General features: G+C 43.1%; 1 protein-coding gene across 1 annotated transcript in view; it reads right to left on the reverse strand.

The window, feature by feature from the left end:
• The window catches only part of PSME3 (proteasome activator subunit 3), a 51,992-nt gene extending 25,408 nt beyond the window's left edge, over positions 1 to 26,584 (reverse strand). Inside the window, exons 1-6 of the mRNA XM_053453935.1 lie at positions 26,466 to 26,584; positions 18,855 to 18,887; positions 13,853 to 13,915; positions 13,668 to 13,772; positions 8,396 to 8,444; positions 2,722 to 2,834 (exon numbers count right to left, since the gene is read on the reverse strand). Of these exons, the coding sequence (XP_053309910.1) occupies positions 2,722 to 2,834; positions 8,396 to 8,444; positions 13,668 to 13,772; positions 13,853 to 13,915; positions 18,855 to 18,887; positions 26,466 to 26,507 (405 nt within the window). The 5' untranslated portion in view covers positions 26,508 to 26,584. The remainder of the gene's footprint in view (positions 1 to 2,721; positions 2,835 to 8,395; positions 8,445 to 13,667; positions 13,773 to 13,852; positions 13,916 to 18,854; positions 18,888 to 26,465) is intronic.
• Positions 26,585 to 27,032: the final 448 nt, after the last annotated feature.

Below are 27,032 nucleotides of genomic sequence, written 5' to 3' on the forward strand. Positions count from 1 at the left end.
CCACAACTGCCCCGATATTAATTTTATAGATGAGTGTCACAGCCATGTGGATGCCATAGGAAATGGGCAAATCTGCCATTTGGCCCTGCCCCTTTCTCCCACCCTGCAGTGCCAATTGGCCCCGCCCCTTTCTTTCTCCGGCAGTGATTGCAGGGAGGGACTGGTAAGTAGGAACTGCTGCTGTGAGTCACAAACTGATTATAAAACGGGTGTTTTTCAGAGTGTTTGCTCTGAAAAAACCCTCATCAATAAAAATAGATTCAACTAATCGATAATGAAATTCGTTGGCAACGATTTTCATTATCGATTAGTTGTTGCAGCCCTATTTTTGTGTCGTCAGCAAAAAAAACATACCTTTCCATCAAGAGCATCTGCAACATCACTAATAAAAATACTAAAGATAATTGGTCCAAGTACAGATCCCCGAGGTATCTCACTGGTAACAAGACCTTGCTCTGAATATACGCCATTGACTACAACCCTCGTGTGTCACTCAGCCACTCCCTAATCCATAGGATCTAAATTCAGAGTTTGCAGTTTATTTATAATAAAGCGTTTGCTCTGATAAACCCCTCATTTTATAAATCGATAAAAATAGATTCAACTAATCGATAATGAAATTCGTTGCCAACGAATTTCATTATCGATTAACGATTTTATCAATTAGTTTTTGCAGCCCTACTCTAAATTGTGGCTTCAGGCGTCCCATGTATGACGACTTTTTTTAGTTTACCGATTACTCCCAATCCCATAAGATTCTATTTTGTAGGGCTGAAACAACTAATCGATAAAATCGATAAACTATAATGAAAATCGTTGTCAACGATTTTCATTCTCGATTAGTCGAATCGATTTTTATCGATTATAAAAAGAGGTTTTTTTCCAGAGCAAATGCTCTGAAAAACTCCTCTCCATCTATAATCCGACCTCAAACAGAGATCGGATTATAACACTAGAATCCAGATCCCCTTCACTGTCGGCCGGTCTCTCACTTCCGTCTCTCTCCCCCCTCCCATACATCACTCTGCCTCTCTCCCGACTCCCTGGTGCTTTGTGAACCTCCGTTGCTGACAGGCACTTTGCCTTGACGTGGCGGGTGAGCTTAATTATGCTTTGGCCAATTCATATAACCAAAACCTCTCATTTATATTATGCTTATATATTGGTTGCCAACTTTATTAGGGTGAGAAGCGCAGACAGTATTTTGTTTTTTGTATACATTGTACAGCCAACACACTGTATTTGCAGCATGCTCACACTGTTTGGTAGGCCTCATATTATACATTTGTATTTTTTGAGCCTGAGACTAGCTTAGCGCACCGACATTTTTTCTTTTCGCTGACAGGCACTTTCACTGCAGCTTCATAGAAGCCTCAGCGTAAGTGAAGGGCAGTAACGGAGGCTGTCTGTGCGCATCGCGCAGACCCCCACCGGCTGACAGAGAATCATCCTCTGTCAGCCGGTGGGGGTCTGCATCGCATCGTTACTGCCCTTCACTTACGCTGAGGCTTCTTTGAAGCTGCAGTGAAAGTGCCTGTCAGCAACGGAGCCGGGTAGAGAGGCAGAGCGATGTATGGGAGGGGGGGAGGAGTCAGAGGGGTGTATGGGAGCCACCCTCCCATACACCACTCTGGCTCCTCCCCCTCCCATACGCCATTCTGCCTCTCTATCAGGGGGGCATAAAACATATCTGGGGGTAAAAGGTATATCAGGGGGCTCAGTTGCATATCACTGGCATATAAGGAGTATAAGGCCTATATGGGGGCACAGCGGAATCTGGCATTTAAGAGGTATAAGGCATATATGGGGGCAGAGTGGCAAGCTGGGGGTCAGATGTGCATAACTGGGGGCAGTTTGGTAAATAAAAGAAAATATAAACAAGGCTTTTTTCTCAGTTTTTATTAAATATGAAAAATAGATAACATGAATATTTACTAACAACTTTTTATTAAAACCTAGTTTGAGAAACACTGTTTGGGTTCTTGTAGCTTTTATTATTATGTCAGTAAAATAAGAAGTAAAATTATTTGGCTAAACTTGTTTTAAATGGCTTGTGGACTGCTTAAGTAATTTAGTATTGATACAATTACATATTTAAGTTGATCAAACCTGTCCACTACTTTTTTAATTAATCGCCAAATTAACCCTGTCTTAATATGCATTATAAAACAAAAAGGCCATATTTTCTCTCAGAAAAATGAGTGCGGCCCACACACACACGTACATTTCTGATGAAGTGGCCCACTGCAGAAAAAACTTGGACAGCCCTGACAGGGAAACAATACCAGTCACTCTGCAGATCTGTTCATTAAAAGGATTGTGCAAAGAACAAGAGGTCACCTATTCAGATTTCAATGAAGGAATTTTATTTTGGGTTCTTCACAAAAAGAACAGATATTAAATTCACTATGTATTGGTTTTGTGCTATCAAATTCAATACCTTTAAATAAGGGCAAATATATAACTTAGCATTGAGAAATAAATGAGGGTTTTTTTGTCAATTGGATCAACAGGCTGCACTTGATGTGACTTTGCTAAACCGAAGAAAAAAAAAAAAAAAAAAAAAAACAAACTCACCAACTAATATTTAAATCCCGCAACACTGCATATACTTTTTGCAGACATTTGTTCAAATAGCAAGCATTAACAAAAATGTTTAATAGGGTTGACACCACTTGATCATAATTACAATACAAGGAATGTATGACCATTAACACTCACCGTGTTGCATTTCTCGATTAGCAGCCTAATTTCTGGCTTAACTTTCTCAATTATCTCCACCAGTTGTGTGTTGCTCTTCAGCATGCCGTTGGGCATCACAAAAACCTTTGTGCCTTTGAAAATGGAACAATTCATTGCATGACTCATCTAATTTGGTAATAAATGATGTTGCTAATATACTCCAATAATTCCACATACTTGGGCATCTAGATTCATAAAAATTTCAAATTTACCGAATTTTGGTATATACAGCGATTCATACCAAGCCCAAAAAATGAGGGCACACACAAACAGCTCAGAATTTTCATCCGCAATTTGTGGGTTCATTATCACTCATTCACTATCTCTCTCGTGCTTTCTAAATGTTTCCAGGTCTTCTTGCCATTTTAGCATTTTTTCCCCTTTATATTATATCTAATCTGGTAACCTCTCCGATCCGATCTCCGCAGGCTTAACCCGGCAACTTCCCCCAAAATGGTGGCACTGCAGTGACCTTCCTCCCAGAGGATATCCCCGAAAGCGCCATCTGAGGGCAATATTGTAACATGCTCTCCTGAACCTCCAATCAGGGGAGACGTCATTGCGAGCACCACCATTTTGCCCTCAGTTCACGTGAGGGCAAAATTATGCCACCTGCAGTGACATCCTCTCCCCCGATTAGAGGATCGAGTAGGACTTCACTGCAGTGCCGCCATTTCGGCTGAAGTTACCCAGTTATGTCCACAGAGATGTGACTGAAGAAAAGTTACCAGATTAAAGATGAAAAATAGAAGGGAAGGGAGAAGATAGAATATGAGGAAGGAGATGTGGAAGTGGTCGGCAGAGAAGTTAGGGAAACATTTAGAGAGTGTAAGTGAATGTGTGTATTTGATGAAAACAAACCGAAAAATGTGTCTACATTTTTGGCCCAATTTGCACGTCTAATAGATACAGCTTACTAGACTTTGATCACTTTCGTAAGACCTGTAAGGATATCTGATGTTTGAACAGACATGGGCATCTGCTTGTGGTAACATACATTATTGGGCTTTGGATTAGTGTGGCATAAATCTGTTTTCCTGAACTGCAGAGATGTTACATCTCTGGGAATAAATGAGGTAAGTAAATTTTATGGAATTCTGAATCAATTTATTTCTTTTGGGAAGAAAATTTAAGATATATATATAAAAAAAATAGAAATTGGTATTTCAATTAATACACAAATTACTCCTTTAAATTTTTATTTTTGTTATTTTCATAATACGTACAAACGTATAATACGTACAAACGTATAATACACAAATTACATTGGACTAACATTTCATTTTAAGAATAAGCTTTCAAGAGTATAAACCTCACTTTGTCAAGACAAAAGCAATACCTTGACAAAGGAAAGAGGTTCACATTCACATACACACACACATGGGACTTGAAATTATGTAAGAGCAAGTCATTTATTCTGTTCAACAGAACCTCATTGATGTTTCGCTCCAGACCTTTAGCAAGATATTAACGGCGGCTCCACGAGCTGCTAAAATTCACACAAAGAAAATCAACCATCAACTAAACATAGTATTGAGTATCAATGGATAGAGAGGAATCTCTACTGGTTGCTATAGAAAACTGAAACGTTAAACTTGCAATATATCCTACTATGTATAATGGAACCATAAAACAAACAAAAAACACAATTGTACATTTGTGTACTTTGTTTAATGTGTGTTATAGTGTCTCCAATAGGAGATACACTGAAACTGCTCAACTGATTAGTAGATAAATCTTAAAAACAAACCTACAGATATGAAAATATCAATTCAGAGCACCAGAATCAGGCACCCGTATATAGAAATATTGCAAAGATCATTTTAGTAAGATACATCAAAAGAAAAAGTAAATCAAATCACTATTCATTCACATGAAATTAGGGAGGCGAAAAGAGGTTTCCCAAGTTAATCAGTGGAGGCGCCTCTCTATTTATTGAAATACTGGATAGCATATACAGTTGGCATGAGTCAACATTATTGGCGGTTAATTGTTGCAATACACGTGTATCAGGTGAATGTATAATTGTTCATTCCTTTGCATGTGTTAATATCTCGATAAAGGTCCGATACCAGAACTAAAATATTTTTTATGTTTAATCAAATAAATTACACGCTCTTATAAGATTTCACGTCTCGTGAGTGTGCCTTTTTGACAGACTTTAGTTTATTGGCTCTGTATTCGAGCGTCAAGAACTATCGTTCCTGATTTAAGATTGAGTACAGACACAAGTGGATTATATACACACACACACACACACTATATGGACAAAAGTATTGACACCTGACACAGAATTTTATAACATTGCATTCTAATTATAGATATTAACATGTAGTTGCCAACCCCCCCCCTTCCCGCCATAACAGCTTCCACTTTTCTGGGAAGACTTGAGTGTTGGATTTTTTCCCCATTCATCCAGTACAGCATTTGTGAGGTCAGGTTGGACAAGAAGGCTTGGTTCTCAATCTCTGTTCCAGCTCATCCCCAAAGGTGTTTGATGAGGTTAAGGTCAGGGCTCTGTGCAGACAAGCTTAATGCTGAAACTAATCGACTAAGTCGACAAAAAAAAAAAATGTATACTTTTGTTTTAAAGGCAACGTTTAACTTACTTCAGACAGATGCTACTTCGGATCTAAGTGGAGAACACGTGCCAGACTACTGTAAGGTATGCATTAATTACCTCCGCTCCCACCCTTTGGCCTGATCCGGTCGCCAGTCTCTCTCTTATCCCATCATCAGCTGCCCAGGGTCCCTTCAGTAACCCCCTCCTACACTCCAGCCTGCAAATTAAACTCCCTCTCACCCTTTGGTCAGATCTGGCCCCCAGTTCCCATCGTTGACTTCCCCACTACACGCTGCTTCGAAAGACGCACTAGACCGTGGAGCCAGGGGACATGGGAGCTACCGGAAAAGCCTGACGCTGAGCTGCAGACAATTTCCTTTTTTATATTTATTCAGGTCATGAGATATGAAATAAAATATATGTGTGCGTGTGATTTTAAATGTTTATCTTCTATATACCGTATTTGCTCTGAAAAATACCCCTCGTCTTATAATCGGGGTCGTCTTTTAATCAGACCTCAAATAGGTCCGACTATGAGACGACTAAGATCCAGATCCCCCGCAGCTGCAGGGGACCTGGATCCTCCTGTGCCCCCCCCCAACTTACCGGTGCTTCTGAGTCCCCGGTGTGTAGCCGGGGCAGAATGTAGATGTCTACGCGATTCGTGTAGACAACTTACGCTGCAGCCAGAAGAAGGTGTAGCTAGCAGCGGGGGTTGTCTGCACCAGTGCGGGGAACTCTGATCTCTGACAGGGGGGGAAGGTCTGCGTGATGGACGCAGACAACCCCCGCTGCTAGCCACACCTTCTGGCAGCAGCGTAAGTTTTCTACACGAATCGTGTAGACATTTACACGCTGGCCCGGCTACATGACAGGGGAGTCAGAAGCACCGGTAAGTTGGGGGGGGGGGCGGCGAGTGTTAAATGGGGGTCATAAGGAATTTCTGGAGGCAGAGTGGCACATAGGGGGTCAAAAGGCATATCATGGGGCACAGTGGCATATAGGGGGTATAAGGCATTTCTGGGGCAGATGTGCATTACTGGGGGGGGCAGGTTGGAAAATAGAAGGAAATAAAACCAAAATATTTTTCTCAATCATAGCTTTTAATAAAAAAAAAGTTTAGATGAATTAACATTTACTGGTAAAACTTTTTTCCTATAGGGTCATCTTATATTCAGGCTTTTTCTTTTTTTCCCTAAATTAATATTCAGATTTGGGGGGTCGTCTTATAATCGAGCAAATACGGTATATTTTTATATGCTCGTTTTAAATTATGTAATATATATCTATATTGGTATTTATACGCGATCTTTATAAATTATTATGTGAGGAATACTATATGCCCTATATAGATTTGCTTGATAGGTCTCTAAACCATTTTCTAACTTATAATACGACTTACGATGTTTTATAGATAAGTGTCTTTTTAATATGATTCTCTTTGTGCAATATGGACATTGTTATGGACACTTAAATATACGTGTTAAATATGGACAAACTTTTCTATATAAAGTGTCTAATAATATTGGATTTAAACATCAGCTGCACATAAAGGAACGCCACCTGGTAGATCTAATGCAGCAGAGCATATAAGGACAATGAAGAGGAGGGACTGGTATGCATCTGAGGAAGCCTGATTGGGTGAAACGTGTTATGCAAATTGGTGACACGCCCACCTGGAAGTAGCACAAACTACACAGGCAAAGCATGGAACTCTGTTTGCTGTTAACTTTTACTAATAATAAATTGTAATTTTTGCTTTTAAAATCCTGAGCTGATGCTCATGGAGGAACAACAACATTGAGTGGGGGGTTAATATCTCTCTTATATACACAATAGTATAATACTGTTTATACATATATTTTTTTCATGTAAACCTGCTGAGGGTTTTTTTTTTTTTTTTTTTTTTTTTTTTTTTAGAATGGAGTGAAGCACACTACCACTGGGGCAGTGGAAATATCATGAATCACACTTCACTATGATGAATCTGGGTTAACTTCCTGGAACAAAGTTTCAATGTTTGGTGGAGGAGGGATAATTTTCTGAGGCTTTATTTCAGTGGTTTGTGCTTGACCTTCTTAATCCTAGTGAAGGATAATATACAGCAGACATTTCAGACAATTGTACGCTTCCAATTTTGGGGCACCACTTTGGGGAAAACCCTTTCCTGTTCCAGCATGACTGTGCCCTAGTGCACAAAGCAAGGTCCATAAAGAAATAGCTTGATGAGTTTGGTGTGGAGGAATGAGACCCGCACAGAACCCTGACCTTAACGCCAAACAATTAACTTGCAACATCAATTGGGAGCCATGCCTTCTCATCCAACAACAGTGCCTAATTTCACATATGAAATAGCCACAAATTCCCACAGACATGTTCCATCTTGTTGAAAAGATTTCCTAGAAAAAAACTAGCTCCTCAGACGCCCCCCCCCCACGCTACCTGCTCTGGTGTCTAAACTGCACTGCATTTTAAAGGCATATAGCACAGAGTAAATTCACTCACAGAGTCAGTGGTGCCTAGTCAAAGCAGATATGGTCCGCTTACAAGGGACAGCCATGGAGCAATTGCATGCCAGGGAGAGAAGTCACCCAATAGGGTGATCTGCCCACAGTCATGACATAGATGGTCTGCCATCCCACAGGAGCCGAGGCTCTAGGCTAATATGCAGCAGTGATCATATTAGTCAGTGAGCCCTTTTAGTGTTTCCATATTCAAAATCTGAAATTAGATGACCCTCATGTACATTAAGATAGCCTTTATAACTACTGCCTACATCTTTATTCTTTATAATTTTGAGACCTATTGTAGATATCTGTACTGTAAGCAAAAGCAAGTGCAATTACATTCTAGAGAATTTTTTTTTCCTTTTTCTAAAGATACCATAGAGAATGCATGCCAATAAATATGTCTAGGGTACTTCACTTGCAAATTGTCTATTAACTCAATTCAATAAACCTGTCAGTAATTATACTAAATTTATTTTATGCGGAATGGGACAAATTGCATTTATATGTATTATCTTGATGCTAACATAGGAAGTATGACATCTTCAATCTAAAGAGCTTTACAATGCACTCGGGTATATACCTGTAAAGGTATCATCTGCATCTTCCAGTTTCCTTTTCTTCAAAGTCGGCTGAAAAAAAAAAAAAATACATTTAAAAAGTAGTAAAATTGATTCTAGAGTTACACATATTCCAGGTTAAAGGTTAATATCCCCAAACATCCCCACCAATGCAAAATGCTAATTAAAGTAGCTACCAACAATAATACTTTCTGAGCATGTGTGCATGAATGGGGTTTCAGACCCCCCTGGAACTCTCACGCTGAAGTGTACGGCATAGACATTGACAAACAGGAGATATTTTCAGATGAAATTACCTCTTGCAAGCCAAAGAAGGGAGGTGAGGAGCAAAAGCATAGGGATAATTCTCAAATCTCCACATTCATTTAAAACGGTAAAAATATTAAACTTCATATGACGGCTGGATTTTCAGTTTTAAATTATGCATATAGGGGAAAAATGAAGACACTCCTTAAGAGTTCAGACATTCCACCTGCGTATTTTATGACCGAAACTGGCCACAGCAACCAGCTCTGGGTTTTCAAGTACACTTTTCAATGAAAGCTGGTGTGCATGGGAACCACTTACCATATTTCCCCAAGTATTGGATGCTCCCCTATTTTTGGGGGCCAAAATTAAAAAATATATACCGTATTTGCTTGATTATAATCGAGGTCGTCTTCTAATCAGACATCAAAAAAAATGTCTGCTGGGGCCAGGCTGCTTACCGGTGCTTTGGTCGCGAGCAGCGTCTCTTCTACTAGCAGCAGGAGGACAGGAAGCTAGCAGAGTGTCACATAATTCTGCCTCCCCCTCCTTCCTCTGGGGGCGGGGCCAGAGAAGTTGCACGCACAGCCAGGCCCCTGCAGAAGTCTTCGAGTGAGAGATCTGCAGTTCAGGTAAGGAGATGGGGAGGGTTTTTGAGCAAGTATGGGTGATTAACGGAATGAACGAGTATTTAAATGTTTGTGAATGTGTGTGTGATAGCATGGATGTGTAAGGAGGGTGGTGGTGGTAGCATGGCATAGGGAGGCTGTACACTCCTATCATCCCCAGGTTCCAAAATGTACTGGCTGCCTTGGCTTGATAGGAGTGTGATTGCTGTTAGCAGTATATATATATATATATATATATATATATATATATATATATATATATATATATATATATATATATATTTATTTATTTATTTATATCTAGAAATGCCTTTTAACCCCCTATATGCCACTCTGCCCCATGATATGCCTTTTAACCCCCTATATGCCACTCATGGGGCAGAGTGGCATATAGGAGGGTATAAGACATTTCTGGAGGCAGAGTGGCATATAGAGGGTTAAAAGGCACATCATGGGGCAGAGTGGCAAATAGGGGGTATAAGGCATTTCTGGGGGCAGAGTGGCAACCCTGGGGGGCAGGTTGGCAAATAAAAAATATATATTTTTCTCAATCATAGCTTTTATTAAATATGAAATATTTTTACATGAATTAATATTTACTAGTAAAACTTTTTTTCCTATAGGGTAGTCTTATATTCAGGATGTTTTTTCCTAAATTAAATTTAGATTTTGGGGGGGGGGGTCATCTTATAATCAGGGTCGTCTTATAATCGAGCAAATACGGTATATATTACATAAAGTAATTGTACTGGCTGCCTGTGCATGATATCTTCTGCTGCCGCTTGCCGACTTTCCCCTCTGCCTTGCTCGACACGGCTGCACAGGAACAGGAACTGAGCAGAGTCATGTGATGCGATGTGCATTCATGTGACTCCACCGGGTTCCTGTGCAGCCGCAGCGGATGAAGGTAAGCAGCAGTTTAAAAAAAAAAACTACCACCACTGTATAAGACGCATCCAATACAGTAACGACCAAGGAAGTGCCAGACATGTCATGGAAAAATGGTCAATTGACAGCCAATGCAGTGCTAGGCACGTAATGGGGTTAAACAAGCTTAGAAAGCAATAAAAAAAAGTTAGCGGTCCTCTTATAGACCTCTTGAACATGTTAATGCCAGTGATGTCATAATCACATCACTTAGCTCACTTTTTTTTTGTATTTTAGTGATTTATTTTTAAATCACAATTTTTATTTTCCGTTTCATTTTTCAGCATGTGAGGAGGGTGAGAAACATGGTTTCTCACTCTCTTCCCTGCGATTCCCCTGCACCGCAAGTCTGTGCCTCATCGGAGCGACCGGATATTACGGCAGGGGATATCCTGTCCTCCAATAACCTCAGCAATGACGCAATCCAGAAGGGAATGCCCAATCGTGCATTTCAGAACGACCGATCACGCGAATGTGTCCCAGCCACGTACCGGTACGTCCATAGGGGATTTTTGGGATGCGTCTTCGGCCGTCCATAGGAGACTGAAGGGGTTAATTTATATACCGTATTTGCTCGATTAAATACCCCTCGTCTTATAATTGGGGTCGTCTTATAATCAGATCTCAAATGGGTCTGACTATGAGACGACTAAGATCCAGATCCCCCGCAGCTGCAGGGGACCTGGATCCTCCTGTCTCCCAACCCCCCCCCCGCCCCACTTACCAGTGCTTCTGAGTCCCCGGTGTGCAGCCGGGGCAGCGTGTAAATGTCTACGCGATTCCTGTAGAAAACTTACGCTGCAGCCGGAAGGAGGTGTGGCTAGCAGCGGGGGTTGTCTGCGTCCATCGCGCAGACCTTCCCCGGCTGTCAGAGATCAGAGTTCCCCGCACCTAGCCACACCTCCTTCCGGCTGCAGCGTAAGCTGTCTACGCGAATCGCGTAAACATCTACACGCTGCCCCGGCTGCATGACAGGGGAGTCAGAAGCACCGGTATGTTGGGGGGGCAGGGGAGTGTTAAATGGGGGGCATAAGGCATTTCTGGAGGCAGAGTGTTCTATGAAACGCCTTTTAACCCCCTTAATGCCACTCCGCCTCCAGAAATTTCTTTTTAACACTATGCGCCACTCTGCCTCCTAAAACACCTTAAACCTCCCTATATGCCACTCTGGCCCATAATATGCCTTTTAACCCCCTTAATGTAAGAGTGGCATATAGGGGTATAAGGCATTTCTGGAGGCAGAGTGGCACATAGGCGGTCAAAAGGCATATATAGTACACAGTGGCATATAGGGTTAAAAGGCATATTATGGGGCACAGTGGCATATAGGGGGCATAAGGCATTTCTGGGGCAGATGTGCATAACTGGGGGGGGGGGCAGGTTGGAAAATAGAAGGAAATAAAACCAAAATATTTTTCTCAATCATAGAATTAACATTTACTGGTAAAAAAAATTTCCTATAGGGTCATCTTATATTAAGGCTTTTTCTTTTTTCCTAAATTAATATTCAGATTTGGGGGGTCGTCTTATAACCAGGGTCATCTTATAATCGAGCAAATACGGTATTTTATATATTCTGTTATCCTTCTATCTTAATTTTTGTGCACTACCTTTTTTTTTTATATTGTGTACCCTTGTCAGTTTGTATCGCCCGACGCCCGGGACATGCAGTTCCGGGAGCGGGTGTTTTTTCTTTTTTCTATTTATCCCTGTTGCGGGTAAGCAGCAGGGTTAGGATCCAGATCCCCCGCAGCACTGCAGGGGACCTGGATCCTCCTCCTCGGCAGCCGTGGACATCTGCGCGATGTGCGTAGACAACCTCTGCTGCCGGCACTTCCGTCAGGGCTTCTATGGTGGAGCACCAGCGCGACATAACCTTCTGGTGCTCCACCGTAGAAGCCCCGACCGAAATGCCGGCAGCGGAGGTTGTCTGCACTCATCGCACAGATGTCCACCGGCCAGCCCCCCCCTAGACACCAGGGAGTCTGGGGGTGCATTGGTAATACGGGGGGGGGTAGTGGCACTTCTAGGAAGCAGAGTGGCATATCTATAAATAAGGTGCATTATGAATTAAGGGGGGGGACCTCGAAACAGCTGTTTGTATATAACATATGCTGACAAATTGTATAATAGATACCAAAAATGTAAAAATATATGGATTCCTGTTCATTAGATAAAACACTTTTACTCTTCCGCTGTGTATTTTCTCTTTAAAAGTATTTTTTCTTTAAAATAGTACCAAACTTTAAGGGTACGGCCTATATCGCAGCCAATACGGTATATAGACCATTATTTAGTATGAAAAATATCTAAAAACGTGGGGAAAATTAGGGGGGTAAAAATAGAAATATTTTCAGTTTCACCTATGAATACTTTATATAACCACCAGCGCAAATGGAAAAAAAAAATCCAAGAGTGTATTTGTCCTGTTTTTAGAAACACCACATGTGCCTGGTTTTAAAAGTTGACATCCCAAAGGTCCATTGGAGCACAGCATTGACCGATATTTAGTCCTCACAAGCTTGTGGGGACAAATATTAACCCCTGCAATGCCACAATGGTGTCATGGTGGCATTGAAGGGGTTAACACCGAAGAACCCTTTTTCCCTCTCCTTGCAGTTACACCGACTGCAGAGAGGAGTAGGAGTGATCAAAAGGCTTGTGGGGGCCTAAAATGCAATTGAAGGGGTTAACGCAGCATTGTCGCTCTTACGGAGTGATCAGGCAGCAGGGGAATGTTGTGGCAGGTCCCCACACTTGTGTAGGGACCCAATCAACAAACAACCCCTTCCCTGAAGCTGCCCGACTCTACAGAATCTCTCTGTGGGAGTGATCAAAGGCTTGGGGGAAGGGTGCTCGGGGGGGGGGCTGTGCTGATCTGCCCAGACAGCAGCAGCAGAGCCCCTGAGATTACCATGATTGTGGCAACGCGTGGGCATTTTCTTTTTTTGGATGACGTACCTGGTACGTCATGGTGCAGGGGTTAACTTTTTCACGCATCAATTCTACCATCAGCCTTTGTCAAAGTTTGTTGTAGTCATCGCGTTGTGCTTTGTATTCCCCGCACATACTTCAGGTGTAAATTTACAGCTCTAGGTATAGACCACTTCCATGCTAGGATTATTGGGAAGATACAGCACCAATTTTATGACTTGCTCATGAAAACTTTACATTTTCTAGACTTTTTTTCTTGCAGCTGAGTGGTTCCCCTTACAGTGTCATGGTGACATCACTGGGGTATTTTTTACATTTTTATTTTAAACCAAAAAAAAAAATTATAATACTTATTTTACTGATCACATAGTGATTGGTATGCTGGGCTCCACTAATCAGCATTGGTTGGCTCCAGTACATGTAGTACACCTTAACATAATCTGTTGGGGCGTTGCAGTAGCACTGTCTACACTTGTTTAATCCCATGTCATGCCAGACACATCATTGGTCCTCAAATAAATAAATGTGTAATACTTACAGCATCCAATCCATCATGGCTGTTAGTGAGTAAGATAGGATCTGGAACAGGCAAGTTCATCTCAGAATGGATCTGGGTTAGATCTTGAACGTTTAATATGGGTTCCTGTTATAGACAATATATGTTTTGTTAAGGGTACAGCTTGCTTCATACCAAGATTAATGAAAAGGATTAGTTGTGAATACCTTAAGAAAGCCATCCAGTTCTAATAGTTTCTTTGGGAAAAAGCCAGCAACAAGATCTTCAGCCTACAAAAAATACAAAATGTTAACAGTTAATAGATATACCACGTATACCGTATTTGCTCGTTTATAAGACGACCCCCCCAAAATTGAATTTTGATCCTTCTAAGAAAATGTACCTGGTCAATTAATGCAAAAGTCTGTATTTGTAGCCAAACTAACCTTTTTGATTGGGTAACTAAGGTTACAGACCAAGGAGGAACAGTTAATCTAGCCCATCTCGATTTCTGTAAGAGATTTGACACTGTGCCCCTTTAAAAACGTATAAATAAAATTGCAGTCCTTGGATGTCAAAATAATTCAATGGATAATGCAATGGTTGAATGACAGGATGCAGAATGCTGTAGTTAATGGTGAAGAACTTACTAGTTGGGAACCTCAGGGATCAGAAATTTTAGTAGTTGTGGGACCCTCCAAAAACTCCCATTTGCTATCATAAGGAGTGAAAACTCAGGACCTTTCTTGATTGAACCACAGTGATTCGAAAAATTGTCTTGCTTGTTTTTTTTTTTTTTTTTTTTTTTTTTTTTTTTACACTCCAAATATCAAGAGTGATAGAAGGAAAGAAATGCCAGAGTAATTACTGTCTTGGCTCGGATATAGGCCGCACCCTAAAAGTTTGGTGCTTTTTTAAAGAAAAGGTTTTGTAATAGATATGCTGCCACTCTGTCGTCGTCCCCCCCGAAATATGCTGCCACTCTGCTGCCCCCCCTCCCCAGAGATATGCTGCCACTCTTCCGCCCCCCTCCCCAGAGATATGCTGCCACTCTTCCGCCCCCCTCCCCAGAGATATGCTGCCACTCTGCCCCCCCCCGACTTATACAACTTCCGGTGCCGGCACTCAGCAGATGTGCCGGTACCGGAAGTTGTATACGCTGTGAGATTGTGAACCCCAGGGAGATGATTAGCATGGAATCTGAGTACAGCTGCTATGCAGATTATACAGATGGGTCCCTGGGGTGGAGCAATTGGAGAGCAGGGTGGGCCAATGCTCCATTCCCCCATTTTGTGGAAAATCCATGCCAGCTTTTCCAGGAGGCTAGAAGTCTGCAGGATCCAGTACGGGATTTCTGTGAGGCTGGCATCAGGTACAGGTGCTGGGCATTAAAAACCCCTGGAGAGACTGTTGGGGGAAGAGGAAGTTTCCCTGAGCTCCCAGGGCAAGGAGAGGCCCTGCACAAGAGGACCATCCCGGAGCCAAGTGAGGCAATACCTGCCTGGACATTTTGTGTGCAGTCTGGGGGAGGTTTTCCAGAGCCTGGCGTAGCTGGCTGGGAGGTTGAGGTAGTGGGTGATTAGGCTGGTCAGTCTGGACCAGCATAGTTTAGTTAGAGGGCTCAAATTGGGAGCTAGGTTTTGTTTTTATAATTTGGTTTTGAGCTATTAAAAATAAAGCACTGTTTTGCTTCAAACTGTTGTTCCTGACTCTGATCGCCCTAGAGGACTGTGCTTAAGACCCCTAACTGCGATGTTTATGGCCCTTGTGCTGCAGGGTTTGTCACAACGCATATTGCGTAGATGTCCCCCACCGGCCCTGCAAGACACCCCGGAGTCTGCTCTGGTAAGTCTTGGGGGCAGAGGTAAAACACATCGTGCGGACGTTCACCAGCTGTGGTGACACGCGTAAACAACCTCCGCTGTCGGCACGTCTGCACGATGTGCTTTAGCAATCTCCCTTGCCGGGACTCCCCTCGTGGGAATTCCCGGCAAGGGAGATTGTTAAAGCACATCATGCAGACCTGCCGGCAGCAAAGGTTGTTTACGCGCGCATCGCCGCAGCCGGTGAACGTCTGCGCAATGTGCTTAGACAATCTCCCGTGCCGGCACCCCCCCTGTGGAAAGTGCTGGCAGGGGAGGCTCTCTGAGCGTATCGGAGAGTAGGATGCAGGTCCTAACCCTGCTGCCTGCCCAGCGCCCGGCACTGCATGTCCCGGCGTCGCGCGGTAGACCCCGAATATAGGCCGCATCCCCACTTTAAAGACTTAAAGTGGGAGAAAAAAAAAAGTGTGGCCTGTATTTGGGCAAATACGGTACATGCCCACAGCCAGCATCCATTACTTCATAAAACACACAATTTCTTGATTTAGGCGGAAAGGAGAAAGAACTTTTTGCATGAATCTGTTACCCGTCTGGCTGATGTTAAGGCGGTCTTCATGGTAAGCATCCTGAGGTAGACTTCTTGCAAAGCTTTAAACCGAGCTAAGGTCAAGACCAAATTGAGATTCCAGAAAGGTACCCGTGATCGGTTGAAAGGCTGCAGTCAGCAGATATTTCACTTAGCCTTCACCCAGGGTGGAATAAACTAAGGGCCGCAATATGGACAGCTTCAAGGCGATAGGAAATTATCCCTTACTTACTGCAGGAAGTCCAAGATTTGTGAATGTAATCTAGCTAGAGGGGACTAATGGAGCCCCATAAACAGAAATTATTTCAGCTCTTGTATCAGATTTGTAATCTGTTTCCTACTCCACATTAAAAAGGTATCGGCAACCTCTTTAGAGAGGCCAGCCTGGACAAATCTCTTCCTGTCAGAAGCCATGCTGTAAACTTTAGGTATGAGGTATCTGGATGGAGAACAGGCTCTAGCTTGATCTCTTATCTTCTGGGACTCTGACAGGGGGACACGCTATGGGTACCAAATGCTCTTGGGCCAATCCAGAGCTACAAGACATTTCCCTTTCTTGATCTTTCTTAGAATTCGGGCAATTAGAGGCAGAGGGAAAAGGCGCCCAGGATGGTCCACTGCTGACAGGGAGTAGAAACAATTCAACCTATTGTTGACTGTTGTAACCATAAGGGCAATGTCTAACTGGTCTTCTGCTGAGGAAGTCTGCAGGGATCTTTTGTTTTCCTTGAATGAATACAGCAGTGGGGCAGATTCTTCTTGGTCCCTATGCTCTGTAGTAGGTCCCCTTGCTCCTCCTTGTTTAGTTAAAAAAACACCAGGACTCTAACATTGTCTGCCAGAATCTTCACTAAACTGCCTCGTAATCTGTTCTGCCAGGACCAAAGGTCTTTCCAGAGACCTAAGTGCTCCAAAACAATGATGTGTAGGCACTGCTGTCGTGCTGACCATAGTCCTTATTGGAAGCCTTCCTCCAGGGTTGCACCCCAGCCACTCAGGCTGGTGCCCATCGAGAGCATGGCTAACTCTTACTAGAAACGCACACCTTCCTAGAAGGAGCACTAGCAATCTCTGACGACAAAATGAGTCAGAATGTATCATGGCCCGTGTCTTCCGAAGGAAAAAGACAGAAGTGCATATAATGAAAAGGGATTTTTCCGCTTGGCAGAACACGGGACTTCTGAAAATGTATGATCTGAAATAGAGAGGGGTGATGGATTAAGCGATCTGAAGACATTGCTGCTAGTAGCCAAGCGTCTAGAAAGGGGGCCACATTTATACCTTCTCAGGAAGGCTGTACCTTCTGACTTGGTAAAGATCCTTGGAGCGGAAGACCCCTGAAGAAGGAATGGCCACATGCAGGAAACTTAGGGAGTCTTTTTGGATAGGTGCATGAAGATAAGCGTTCTGAAGATCGTGTGTCGCCAAGAAATCTCCCAGGGAGATAAACTCTATGGTAGATTCGAACAATTCCATCTTAAATCTCTTGTAAAGAATACGATTCAGGAACCTGAAGTCTATGATTAACCTGAAGCCTTTGGCATTGTGAAGACCTGATAGTAGATGCCTCTTGCTCTTTGGTCTGGGGGCAATGGAATCAGGGCCTTCTTCGTTACAAAACCTTGGAATAAATCTTGAAGAGCCTGGCACCCGGAAACACTAGGGGGGGGGGATACTTATAAACTCCAGATTGTACCCTCTGGAGATGACCCCCAGAAACCAGCCATCTTAAGTGGACCGAGTCCACTGATGAAGAAAGTCCTTCAGCCTGCCCCCTACTGATCTGTGTGGGGACCCAATCAACACTCAACCCCCTTCCCTGAAGCTGCCCGTGGGAGTGATCACAGGCTCGGGGGCGGGCTCGGAGTGGCTGTGCTGGTCTGCTCGGACTCCTGGGCAGAGAGCAGCAGCAGCCCTGTGTGGTGACGCGGGGGCAATTTTTTGTGCATGTAACAGGCTGACAAACACCTAGTCGCCAGGACAAAATTCTCTGTCACCATTGCGACCTGGCGCCTGAGATTTGTCGAGCCATGATTTACACAATAACTTAATACATTTAGCATTTGACATTTGTACCCAACTAGAAAAAGAATCAAATGTTTTCAATGCAATGTTATTATAAGAAATTCTAAAACGTGTTAAATCAACGTTTTATATATATTATATATTTTTTTTTAAATTGTCATAATTCAGTTTGGTTGAATAATATCCCTAAAGGGCAGATAGTTAATCTTTAAAGGAAACTGTTCAAGACAAAAGGATTTCGATAAACAACTAGATTTAAGAAAAAACAATATCCTGAATACAAATGGACAATGCACAGTGAATAAGATGGATAAAAGAAAAAAAAACTCTAGGAAAATGAATGGACATGCTGGGAAGTCCATTCAAGGTATAACCAGTACATATTGAAGGAAAAGGTTTTTTTTCTCGTTTTTTTTTTTCTTTAAAATTTTCAGTTTGCTTAAAATAATATAATTTGAGTGTGGGCCAGTAGCTGCACTCTATAAGAAGGGAGTTAATTTTGTTTTTATAATACGTTTATATATCACTATGCAAGTTGATTTGCTATGTTCGTGGTTGTTTTCAAGAACAACCTGGTCACACTAGTGTGGGCCAATTGACATTGCTGTTACATGTTTTTCAAATCACATGCTTATGAAAACTGAATACTCTGCTACAAGCACTGTTAGTAAAAGTAAATGCCTCATTATTACTATTTTGCTGATTTGGATGTTTATTACTTTGTAATAACAAAGATAAGTACAAACACTGATTTGCCAAAACAAAAAAAACACTGATCTGTGATAATGTTCATACCTCACTTGTTATTCTCTCTCTGAAACAATCGACCTAAAAGGAAAAAAAAAAATAAAAAAAAAGTTAAACATGACCCCAAAAGAAAGAGGGCAAAATAAGGCCTCTTCCGTGGGCTTGCTTGTCATTTCCCAAAATGAGAGTAAAACAAAAATCTGCTCGTAATTTTAGTCTACACATTACCTTTAACGAAATGTAACATTTTCTTACCTGTATATTCCCTTTTACTTACAGTCAGCACTTAAGATGAGGTCACCCCTCCCCCCATGAGGCAGGACAAAAAGACAGAACTACACCAAAATTCCTAGCTTTACATAAAGATGATAAACACCTAACATTAATGTAAATACAAATTAAAAGTAAACATGCAAGGGAAATATTTTGATTGCTACCTAAAAGAAATGTACAGGTATTTTTCCCAATCGACCAGCAGCACACATGTATATAATTAAGCAGTGAGCCAGAAAAAGGTGAGAGGCAGTTATTATATCTTGTAGACCTTTGTGTTGTAACACCATCTCTGAAGATGAAAACACCTACCCTGCCTAGTATTGAGAATGCATGGATTGAATTCCACATGCCTACCTCACAGACCTGATTTTATCAGGGCTGCAATAACGAATCGATAAAATAGATAGATTATGAAAATCGTCAACTATTTTCATTATCGATTAGTTGAATCGATTTTTATCGATTTATAAAATGAGTTTTTTTTCGGGATTAATTAAGTGCATGCTTTAATTTGTGTTTTTTATTTTTTGATTGCTGTAATTGATTTATTGTTTGTATTTTCCATGTATTTATATTGTATTGTGCAGGGCTTGACAAATTTGTTGTGAATCTAGGCGCCAGGTAAAAAAGTTAGGAGCCAGGATTTTTTTTAAACTAACAGTTGGTCAGGAGTGATCTGATCATTATCAGCCCGCTTACTAAAATCACAGCATTTGACCTGGAAGCACCCTGAACTTCCAGGCCAGTGCTGTTTTTTTTTATTATTATTATTTTTTAACCCTTTCAATGCTGATGTTCCATTGGCGCACAGCATTGACTGATATTTAGTCCCCACAAGCTTGTGGGGACAAATGTTAACCCCTGCAATGCCGTGAATATGTCATACACAATTGTGGCATTGAAGGGGTTAACACTGCACTGTCGCTCTCAGGGAGCGATCAGGCAGTAGGGGAGGGTTGGGGCTGCTCTCCACACTCATGTGGAGACCAAAGAACCCTCTCCCCCTGTCCCTGAAGCTGCCTCTGGCAGCTGGGACTCAATTGCTGGTCTATAGACCAGCCATTGCAGGGGGGGTCTCTCTGATGACTGCTGTAGGTTTCCATGACTACAGGAATCATCAAAGGGCTTGTGGGGGCTCGTTTTTGCTGTTGCTGGTCTGCCTGGGCTTCCAGGCAGACCACCAGCAGCAGAGCCCCGTACAAAACGGGAATTAAGCCCTAAATGCCGCGATCGCGGCATTGAAGGGGTTAACGCTGTACTGTCGCTCTCATGGAGCGATCAGGCAGCTGGGGGTGTTGTGTCAGGTCCCCACACTTGTGTGGGGACCCAATCAACACACAACCCCCTTCCCTGAAGCTGCCTGTGGCAGCTGAAACCGCGATTGCTGGTTTTGCAGCAACCGCGTTTTCAGCCTACAGAATCACTCCATGGGAGTGATCTCAGGCTCGGGGGCGGGCTCGGAGTGGCTGTGCTGTCTGCCCAGACTCCTGGGCAGACAGCAGCAGGAGACAGCAGCAGCAGCGCCCCCGTGTGGTGACTCAGCCTCTTACATCCACAATTTTTTCTGGATGTAAGAGGCTGACAAAACCTAGGCCATGGCGACCTGGCGCCTGGGATTTGTCGAGCCCTGGTATTGTGTATTATCTATATTTATTAAAGCATATTTTTGTACCTATTTTAACGCTGTCAGTTTCTCTATAAGGCATATCAGGGGGCACAGTGGCATCTCGGGAGTAAAAGGCATATCAGGGGGGATTGTGGCATATAGGGGGGTATAAGGCATATGGGGGCACAGAGCAAACGCTCTGAGAAACACCGTTTCGTTTTATAATCTTTTTGTGACTCACAGCATTTACTACTTACAGTCCCTCCTTGCAGCCACTGCCGATTAACTGCAAGGAGGGACAGAGAGAAAGAAAGGGGCGGGGCCAAAATGTTAATTGGCCCCCCATTTCATATAGCATCCACATGGCTCATCTCAGTGTAACATTAATATTTGGGCTGCTGAAAGTTAGAGGAGGTGGGGGTTAATTTAGTGGCAGTTGTGGTTGATGGGGTGTTTAGGGTTAATTTAGGGGCAGTTGTGGTTGATGAGGTCTTCTCTTCAGGATTAATTTAATGCGGAAGACTGAGGGTTAATTTAATTAATTTAACTGAAGGTGCAGTTAGCAGCAAAGGGGGGGGCAAACTAAGGGGGAATCTAAATCCTGGGGGCAGTAAAGATTAACCCTGTATTTATTTATAAAAGTATTGTGTCTTTGAACGAGTCTGCAAATCTATGCCGTTTACTCCCCCCATATGCACTGTGGCATATGTCCGGGAGGACGGAGTGGCATATGTCCGGGAGGACGGAGTGGCATATGTCCGGGAGGACGGAGTGGCATATGTCCGGGAGGACGGAGTGGCATATGTCCGGGAGGACGGAGTGGCATATGTCCGGGAGGACGGAGTGGCATATGTCCGGGAGGACGGAGTGGCATATGTCCGGGAGGACGGAGTGGCATATGTCCGGGAGGACGGAGTGGCATATGTCCGGGAGGACGGAGTGGCATATGTCCGGGAGGACGGAGTGGCATATGTCCGGGAGGACGGAGTGGCATATGTCCGGGAGGACGGAGTGGCATATGTCCGGGAGGACGGAGTGGCATATGTCCGGGAGGACGGAGTGGCATATGTCCGGGAGGACGGAGTGGCATATGTCCGGGAGGACGGAGTGGCATATGTCCGGGAGGACGGAGTGGCATATGTCCGGGAGGACGGAGTGGCATATGTCCGGGAGGACGGAGTGGCATATGTCCGGGAGGACGGAGTGGCAATGTCCGGGAGGACGGAGTGGCATATGTCCGGGAGGACGGAGTGGCATATGTCCGGGAGGACGGAGTGGCATATGTCCGGGAGGACGGAGTGGCATATGTCCGGGAGGACGGAGTGGCAATGTCCGGGAGGACGGAGTGGCATATGTCCGGGAGGACGGTTAGGAAATAAAAACAAAAAAAGGAAATTTTTATCAGTTTTTTATTCTTCTGTTTGTTTTTAACATCCTACGTTGTTTTATTAAATTATTTTAAATAAATGAAAAATGTACATTTTTTTATCCGAATAATTGAAAAAATAATCGGCCAACTAATCGATTATGAAAATAGTTAGTTGCAGCCCTATATCAAAATAATCGTTAGTTGAAGCCCTAGATTTTATGAAGTGAAAAGACCAAAAGAAGAGGACTGTCCAGCAGAATAGTCCATAGTACATCCTTTGTACATCTGTGTCCCGAAACTTTTCTTCAAACCGTACGTGAGAAAGGAAATTATGGAAAGCATGTCCTGGAATGGAACAGTAAGTCAAAAGAAAAGCAGAGTACTTAAATAGTCTGATAAGAGGGTGATCAGACAGCATAATCTGAAAGCCCTCACTTAGAGAGAGAGTTAGGATGAAGACTTTGTTGGAATCCTTCAAGAAAGACTGGGGTATATAGGACTTCTGCTGATAAAGGATCTCTTATTATATTGTGAACAAGAAAATGTTGTGCAGTCTTTCCAATACACTCTTCTGAAGGCCATCTTCCTGCCAGCAAAGTTTTAATAACTAGATCAGAGAGACCAAGTGTCTTCAAAAACAGCTTCTAAGCAGTCGAGGGGAATTTGTGATAACTGTATGACCTGATCAGGGCTGCAACTAACAGTTATTTTCATAATCGATTAATCAGATAAAAAAAATGTAAATTTTTCATTTATTTAAAATAATTTAACAAGCAAACAGGATATTAAATACATACAGCAGAAGAAAAAAAAAACTGATAAAAACGCATTTCTTGTTTTTATTTCCCAACCTGCCCCCCCAGTTATGCACATTTGAGCCCAGGCTTGCCACACTGCCCCCCAGATATGCCACACCTTACCCACATATGCCTTGTACCCCCAGATATGTCCTATAGCAGGGCTTGACAAATTTGTTGTGAATCTAGGCGCCAGGTAAAAAAGTTAGGAGCCAGGATTTTTAGGAGCCAACTAACAGTTGGTCAGGAGTGATCTGATCATCATCAGCCCACTTACTAAACTCACAGCGTTTGACCTGGAAGCACCCTGGACTTTCAGGTCAGTGCTGTTTTTTTATTTATTTATTTATTTATTTTTTAACTCTTTCGATGCTGATGTTCCATTGGAGCACAGCATTGACTGATATTTAGTCCCCACAAGCTTGTGGGGACAAATGTTAACCCCTGCAATGGCACGAATGTGTCATACACAATTGTGGCATTGAAGGGGTTAATGCTGCACTGTCGCTCTCTTGGAGCGATCAGGCAGCAGGGGGGTGTTGGGGCTGGTCTCTACACTCATGTGGAGACCAAAGAACCCTCTCCCCTGTCCCTGAAGCTGCCTCTGGCAGCTGGGACTCAATTGCTGGTCTATAGACCAGCCACTGCAGGGAGGGGAGTCTTTGATGACTGCTGTAGGCTTCCATGCCTACAGGAATCATCAAAGGGCTTATGGAGGCTCGTTTTTGCTGTTGCTGGTCTGCCTGGGCTTCCAGGGAGACCACCAGGACCAGAGCCCCGTGCAAAACGAGAATTAACCCCTAAATGCCGCGATCATTGAAGGGGTTAACGCTGCACTGTCGCTCTCATGGAGCGATCAGGCAGCTGGGGGTGTTGGGTCAGGTCCCCACACTTGTGTGGGGACCCAATCAACACACAATCCCCTTCCCTGAAGCTGCCTGTGGCAGCTGAAAACACAATTGCTGGTTATGCAGCAACCGCGTTCTCAGCCTACAGAATCACTCCGTGGGAGTGATCTCAGGCTCGGGGGCGGGCTCTGAGTGGCTGTGCTGTCTGCCCAGACAGCAGCAGCAGCGCCCCCGTGTGGTAGCTCAGCCTCTAACATCCACAATTTTTTCTGGATGTAAGAGGCTGACAAAACCTAGGCGCTAGGACAAAATTCTCTGTCGCCATGGCGACCTGGGATGTGTCGAGCCCTGTCCTATAGCCCCTATATGCCACTACCCCCCCCAAAATATGCCTTATAACCCCCTATATACCACTGTGCCCTTCATATGCCCCCCCAGACCTACCCCCGTGCTCCAGACTCCCTGGTGTCTGGGGGCAGACGGTGAGCATCTGCACGATGTGCGTAGACAACCATAACTGCCCCTAAATTCACCCTAAAGACCCCATCAACCATAACTGCCCCTGAATTCAGTACCTACCTTAAGAAGGCATATGTTTTTGAAGAGATCTCACAAGCTGGGTGACAGAAAATTACACCCAAAATAAATCCCAGGTGGACAGACCCCCGAAAAACCAAACACCGTTCACTCCAAAGATCAAGTATATAATACAATAGATAACACTGTAAAGCTTACATTAATGTTCATCTTAAAGCAATGTTTGCAAAAATAAAAATAGGAAACACTTGGTGCCGTATGCAACAATATTATAACAATGAAGTCATCTAAATAGGATTAAGTGAGTTGTGTACTCACAAAAGCAGCCCCTATTCACAAGGACATTTAAATGTGTGTTGTTGGAGAGGCTTGATATAGTGTGAAAGCTAAAAACTCTTGTCGCTCCGTTAGCAATGATCACGGGGGACCGCAGTCCAAATAATTCATTATTCGTTAATCTGGATATACCTGGCAAGCAGAGATTATTTTAAAAAAAAAAGTTAAAGTGTCAGAAAGGTGACTGAAGAACGTCAAAAACCATCAGCTTCTGCAGGGATATTCTGCAGAGATAGATTTTGCACTAGCTGCAACTCCAAAGAGGCAGCAGGTGCTGCTGCTGGACTATCTTGGATTGTCCAGAGTTTCAGCTACAGGGGATTTGTCAGGTTTCCAAAGGTTCCCCTTTTCTATAGGAGAGGAAAATGTAACAAAAGTAAACTTTGTAGGGTGTATCTCCTACATAGCTGGCACTGAAGAGATAAGGAAGATAGAGTGTGCCTTGCTAAAGACAGCAGCCAAAACAAACTGTGCAACTGGGTCAGCAGAATCATCCAACAAATGTTGTGGAAGACAGCAATGACAGAGTTTGTGAGAGGACTTCTTATAACTACACACAAGACAACCCTTAGAAGAAACAGAAAAAATAAACAAACTTAAATGCCCTGACCAACATGGATAATGAAAAATAAACAATGTATCAATCTACTGCAACAGCAGGGTAAGCGTTCTAGCAATCATTACACGTAACAATGAGATGGAGGATCAGGTATCTGAGGGCATGGTCACCTCCAAAAACAAGCTAGGAACTGTGAGGCAAAATGAGAGTGCAGTCAAAGAGGAGTTGGAGGCAGCACAGTAACATCAGTCTTTACTGGTTGGCAGCCACAGAAGAAGCTTCGTACAGGATGAACAGAAGAGACACACTAACTGGACTATCTACCAGCCTCCCAATCAACCTTTGGTGTGATACCAAGTTAGCAAGATAACATCTTAAGATGCTGAGAAAGGGGATATTCTGTTCAGAGATGGGACTTGACATAACACAGGTTTGCTTGGGGCTGTTCTACCTTTTTAAGCAGCCTTTCACACATGGATTTTAAGACAGGGATATAGGGGGTATAAGAAAAAAAAATAAAAATATTTTGTGCAAAGCTTCAAGACAGCAGGATTGATTCACTACAGAGAACAAAACCATACATTATTAAAGTGAGACCCTAGCTAGCTAGCTTTTCCTGTAACAAGGTCTGAGCATCGTTGGTCTGTGAACTATGCAGGACATACTTAGACCCTCACACAAGGAAACGTCACTTGATAATGCATAGGGATATTAGGTGGCTCTCCACCAAACACAAATAATTCAGTCTTCCAGAGTAAAGAAATTGATAGCCTGTCAGCAAAAACTGGATAAAATTTTACACATCTACATAATAAAAAGTAAAACACCAAGGTCAATTATCTGTTGCAAACGTGCAGACCTGTAAAATGTGTTCTCGTATCATTAAAAACCAGAAGTCAGAATAAAATTAACAGCAAAACATGCCACATGGAGACCGTGCCTCTCCATCTTATGCAACACGTGTACACCACTGCTCTGAATCCCATTATACCCAGACTTAGCCACCCGTATGCCAACACTGCCACTCGCAGAGTTATACAGTCTTTAAGAAGTACCGACAACTACCAGAACAGTAGCAGACACATGGAGTGTCAGTAAAGGCACACCATTATTTACTCCACAACGATTACGTATCTACACGGGCACATGGGACTACAACGCCGCACCAAACGTGCTAGACGGATTCTCTAACATGCGCGCTCTCCCCACGCATTCCCCCAGGCCCTTAAAAAATATACTGCCTGATAACCATCTATTGTTGTTCTCTCGCCAGGTCCGATAATTTTAGCAGAATTCATAGAGCCAACGTTCAAATTTGCCTTGCTTCTAACCTTTTTTTTGAGCTCCTGATCTACTTTCAGCAGAGAAGACATGGCGAAGTCAACACAGTCAGTTTAATGCTGGTAGCCCACACCGGCTATGTGATATTACAGTTCCGGAAGTGACGTCAGAAGAACTGCGCCGTGGAGTTACATACACCTCCCGGTGGACGGTACCAATCACGTTCTTTGCCAATTCCTGATAACCTATCGATAGATAAGACATAACTAAATGATTACAGTACATGGCTGCAGGAACGCATGCATCGTTTTTGTGTAATGCCCCATACATTCAGCTTTTTGTCTCAATGACTTCAGTGTGTATCATCATAAAGTACCGACCCTAAGCGTTTTACTTATATTGAAAGCTGATTTGTATACATAACCTCTTGCTCTATTTCACCGATCAAGTCTTTAACCATCAACAGCTTGAGCCATTGAAAACCACCTTTGCAAGATATATAGTCAGAGGCGTATCTAGTGAAAATAGCGCCTATGGCAAGCACTGAAATTGCACCCCTGTCCAAACTTTCACACATTAATTCACACTCTTTATTCCCCCCTCTCCCTCCCTTGTCA

This window comes from Spea bombifrons, chromosome 13, assembly GCF_027358695.1.
Source record: "Spea bombifrons isolate aSpeBom1 chromosome 13, aSpeBom1.2.pri, whole genome shotgun sequence".
Classification (NCBI taxonomy): Eukaryota; Metazoa; Chordata; class Amphibia; order Anura; family Pelobatidae; genus Spea; species Spea bombifrons.